This window comes from Octopus bimaculoides, chromosome 17, assembly GCF_001194135.2.
Source record: "Octopus bimaculoides isolate UCB-OBI-ISO-001 chromosome 17, ASM119413v2, whole genome shotgun sequence".
In the NCBI taxonomy this organism is placed as follows: domain Eukaryota; kingdom Metazoa; phylum Mollusca; class Cephalopoda; order Octopoda; family Octopodidae; genus Octopus; species Octopus bimaculoides.
Genome location: NC_068997.1, coordinates 29,291,114 through 29,295,746, shown reverse-complemented (window position 1 = coordinate 29,295,746; position 4,633 = coordinate 29,291,114). Strand labels below are relative to the sequence as shown.

General features: G+C 39.2%; 1 protein-coding gene across 1 annotated transcript in view; it reads right to left on the bottom strand.

The window, feature by feature from the left end:
* Nucleotides 1–844: 844 nt before the first annotated feature.
* The window catches only part of LOC106878382 (uncharacterized), a 34,273-nt gene continuing 30,484 nt past the window's right edge, over nt 845–4,633 (bottom strand). The window contains exons 9-12 of the mRNA XM_014927572.2: nt 4,257–4,352; nt 3,164–3,259; nt 1,808–1,903; nt 845–927 (exon numbers count right to left, since the gene is read on the bottom strand). Of these exons, the coding sequence (XP_014783058.1) occupies nt 845–927; nt 1,808–1,903; nt 3,164–3,259; nt 4,257–4,352 (371 nt within the window). The remainder of the gene's footprint in view (nt 928–1,807; nt 1,904–3,163; nt 3,260–4,256; nt 4,353–4,633) is intronic.

Genomic DNA, 4,633 nt, shown 5'->3' with positions numbered 1-4,633 from the left:
ATCATCATCATCATCATCATCATCATCACCACCACCACTATAACCATCATCACTACTACCATTCCCCCAACTCCACCATCACTATCGTCATCGTCATCACCATCACCGTTCTGTAAGGTTTTCGGTTAAAGAGTCTTTAAGAGTTCCGTTTCTGCTTAAGTCAGCTTTGCCTTTCACCCTTCCAGGGTCGAAAACGTCTTGTGCCAGTCCTGGACGGGGAATCGGTGGAATTCTTAGAGCGTCGGGAAAATTGCTTTTGTGGTATCTGTTCCGTCTCTTTACGTTCAAATTTCGAATCCCATTGTAGTCAATTCCGCTTTTCGCCTTTCATCTTTTCAGGATCGATAAAATAAGTACATTGAAGAACTGGGGTCAACGTTATCGACTAACCCCGCTGCCCCTCTCCTCAGAATTGCTGGCCTTGTGCCAAAAATCCGAAAGAAATATTTTAGCTAATCATATCCCCTTCTCACCACGCAATTTAAGCTACAGAAGAGTGTTTCATACGCACGCGCGCGCACACACATGCCTTCACATACACACTTGTGTCGGTCGTGTCAAACAAAGTGGAATAATTCGTGGTGAGTGGTGAAGATATAGAGATAAGAAGTTTAACAACTAAAGCACACGAACCAATTTTGATTTACGTTTGCTATCAGTTTCACTCCAGTTACACATTTTTGTTTCCTCGATTCTTCTCTCCTTAAAAATATAGACCCAATAAATATGGATTTTTAAGGAGACATTTTGGGCCTACCCTCCAATAATTGTGCTCCTTCCACCGCCCCTGATTGGTACCGGCGATTCAGCCATGCCGTCGTTTATGAAGAGTTCAATGAGTTGATCATTCGAATCCGCTAATCCGCTTCAGGGTCTTGATATTAACTAATTCACACTGTTTAAATGGGTTTTCAATTCGTCCAACGACTGACTTACAAATATTGAGAAATATATACACAAGACAAAACATCCAGCAACGAAAGATAAAGTCAGTAAAGATTATTACAGGGATACAGATTTTTTCTACTCTAGGCACAAGGCTTGAAATTTTGGGGGAGGGGCGGGGCAGTCGATTAGATCAACCCCAGTACGCTAATGGTACTTAATTTATCGACCCCGAAATGATGAAAGGCAAAGTCTACCTCGGCGGAATTTGAACTCAGAACGTAAAGATAGACGAAATAGCGCTAAGCATTTCACCCGGCGTGCTAATGATTCTGCCAGCTCGCCGCATTACACGGATATATATATTAGATAAATAAATATATGAAGTAGATTTAAGGCTATAAGCCTTTATCAATAAGCTATTATTAAGTTCAATGTAAGGCGGTTACTGGCAGAATCGTTAGCACGTTGGACGAAATGCTTAGCGATATTTCGCCAGTCGCTACGTTCTGAGTTCAAATTCCGCCGAGATCAGCTTTGCCTTTCATCCTTTCGGGGTCGATAAAATAAGTACCAGTTAAACACTGGGGTCGATGTAATCGAATCACCTCCACCTCCCCCAAGTTGCCCTTGTGGCAAAAATTTGAAATTATTATTAAGTTCAATGTAACAGTTCGGATTTGAAATAGTTAATGAATGAAACAACATCGAGAGAAAATTAACAAAAAGAACAAAAAAAACGAATAAAGACAGGCATTGACAATGGGAGGGGTGTCCTGCAATTAAGCGGACAATTATGGAAGAAAGCCTATTTGAATTTTAGAAAACCCGCTGCAGAAACCCCATTTGCAGGAATACAGAAATACACCACCAAAAACGGTGGTAGTTTAGTATAAATTACAAGAATATCATTAGGACTTACATTTTTCACAGAACAATCCAGATGTATTGGGTAGACATTTACATTGCTGGGGGAAAATACAAGTGCCACCGTTTTGGCATCGACGAGAGCAGATTGCTGAAAGAAAAGAAGAAACGCCAGAAAAAAACAATGAAATCATCCTGGGGGATTTAATGCATTTTAAGCTTAAATGGTTTTGTGGCAAACTAGAATTGGCCCAAGACGTTAAATACACTAAGTAAATCTGTGCCATTGATACAGTCTTTGGTCAGTAAACATCCGTACACTGTCGTCTCCCTCACACAGACATATCATACTAGGTTTACACTTTTTCCATGAAGAGAGACCTTAGAAGCAACGTGTAACGGAGACATAACAACAATGCTAAACACACAGTCATTATAAAAAACAACACAACAGCCTTGTAACTGTATTCCATTTTGATCATTCTTAGTGCTCTTTATATTTTCTGTGTTTATCAAATTCATTTGCCGCAATGCTATGATCACAAAGGATACTCATGTCAATCAATAAACAGACGTTATTATTTTGGCCTTTATTAGCTTTGATGGTCTTCTCTGTATGTACAGGAAAGTCCCAAAGGGTCTTACATTATTATTATTATTATTATTATTATTATTATTATTATTATTATTATTATTGTTATTATTGAGTGAGAGAGTAGTGCATGCCATCAAAGTGACACTGGCGTAAAATATACGAAGCCCAGTGTACCCATCATGACTACCCGTCTGATACACTTCCACGTTAATATCACGAGCAGGCTGTTCCATCGATCAGATCAGCAGGAACCCTCGTCGTCGTAACCAACGGAGTACCATTCATCACTGATCTGGGATCGCATGCTTCGCTCAGTTGTGAACCATGTTACAATTATCTCAGATTGATCTGTAACGGATAGGCAATCAGTCGAAGATTTTACTTACACCGAAAAAAAAAAAGAACGCGGCCCAACCTTCACCCACAATGCACAGCTACCCAAAAAGCACCCACTATCGTGCTGCGAGGTCACGCATTATTTATGCGGATTTACGTACTCGTACCCATTAACATGGAGCCGGTGGACAGAAGAAGAAATAGGAAGGTGCCTGATCCTACCAAACGACGCAGACGAATGTATTTTCTATAGGATAATGTAGGGATGAGCAAGAATATACGTGATGTTGGAAGCTGCACCGTTGTGGGCCGCAAGTTTGGTGTCAACGAAATCTATCGTTCCTTTTATATTACAAAGTACAAGGAAACGATTCATTTATCACTGTTTTTATTCATTTATTTATTTATTTTACCAAACCCCGTAATAAAGGAGGGCAGATGCATACGAAAGAAAGGAAGTTCAGCAAAGCGAATACCTACGTGTATCACAGTATCTTCCCGTGTAACCCTGGCGGCAAGAACAAAGATTAGCAGCGACACAGACACCGCCATGGGAACAGCCTCGATCACATAATGCTGAAGAAAATAATAAAGCAAAAGAAAGCACATCAACACGTCGGACACCAAAAATGGTTTGGGGGCGGTGTTGATGTGCCTAGATTCCATTGTTTCCTATAACTAATTCATATATATATATATACATACATATATATATATATATATATATATATATATATATAATGAAAATCGAAATGAAACAGGAAAAGGATTCATAGAAATGGACAAAGGACAAACAATATGGAAATCCTCTCATCAGCCATGAAGACCATTGTAGTTTCGGTGTCTCTGATTGTGAAATTGGGAACATAACTGAGTTGATGGACACACAAGGACTAAAAGTGAAGTACAACAAAATACATGTGAGACAACAGTAACAAAAGAGCTATACATAAATAAGCGCGTGCTACTGATAAAGCCCGAAGAGGTAAAAGTGTCCACGTTCTGAGTTCAAATCTCATCGAGGTCGACTTTGCCTTTCGTCTTTTCGGGGTCGATAAATTAAGTACTAGTTGAGCACTGGGGTCGATATAATTGACTTACCTCTCCCCCAAAAGTTGAGGCCTTGCGCTTTTAGTAGAAAGGATTATTATCGTCATCATCATCATCATCATCATCATCATCATCATCATCATCATCATTATTATTATTATTATTATTATTATTATTATTATTATTATTATTATTATTATTGTCAAGGTGGCGAGCTGACAGAATCATTAGGACACCGGACGAAATGCATAGCAGTATTTTGTCTGCCGTTACGATCTGAGTTCGAATTCCACCAAGGTCGACTTTGTCTTTCATCCTTTTAGGACTGATAAATTAAGTACCAGTTGCGTACTGTGGTCGACCTAATCGACTAGTTCCCTCTCATCAAAATTTCTGGCCTTGTGCCTTTAGCAGAAAGGATTGTTGTTATTGTTGTTGCTGTTGTTGTTTGTTAGCATAATCATTGTTACAAACATGTACGTGTGTACGAAATATACAAAAACAGAGAAAGTTCCCAACTTACGGTGTGAGCAGTCCATGCCAGAGTAATTGGAAGTGCATTTACACAAATTTGGCCGAACACATTGTCCACCATTCTTGCAAGGAAATTCACAGATTGCTGCAAAATAGAAATTGGTGTATTTGCAATCACGAATATATATACACACACACACAGACACACACACACACACACATACACACACACACACACGCACGCACACATACACATAACCTACACGTTAATTTTATCGGACATTGTAACCCTTCGACTGTTAATCATTATTGAAAGGAACTCCCAGCAGAAAATAGTTTCAGTTTAGTAAATTGACAAAAGGTGTAATAAGTATCTTTATTCCACGATCTGAACCGATGATCTTTCAGTACATTCTCGCAGCATCG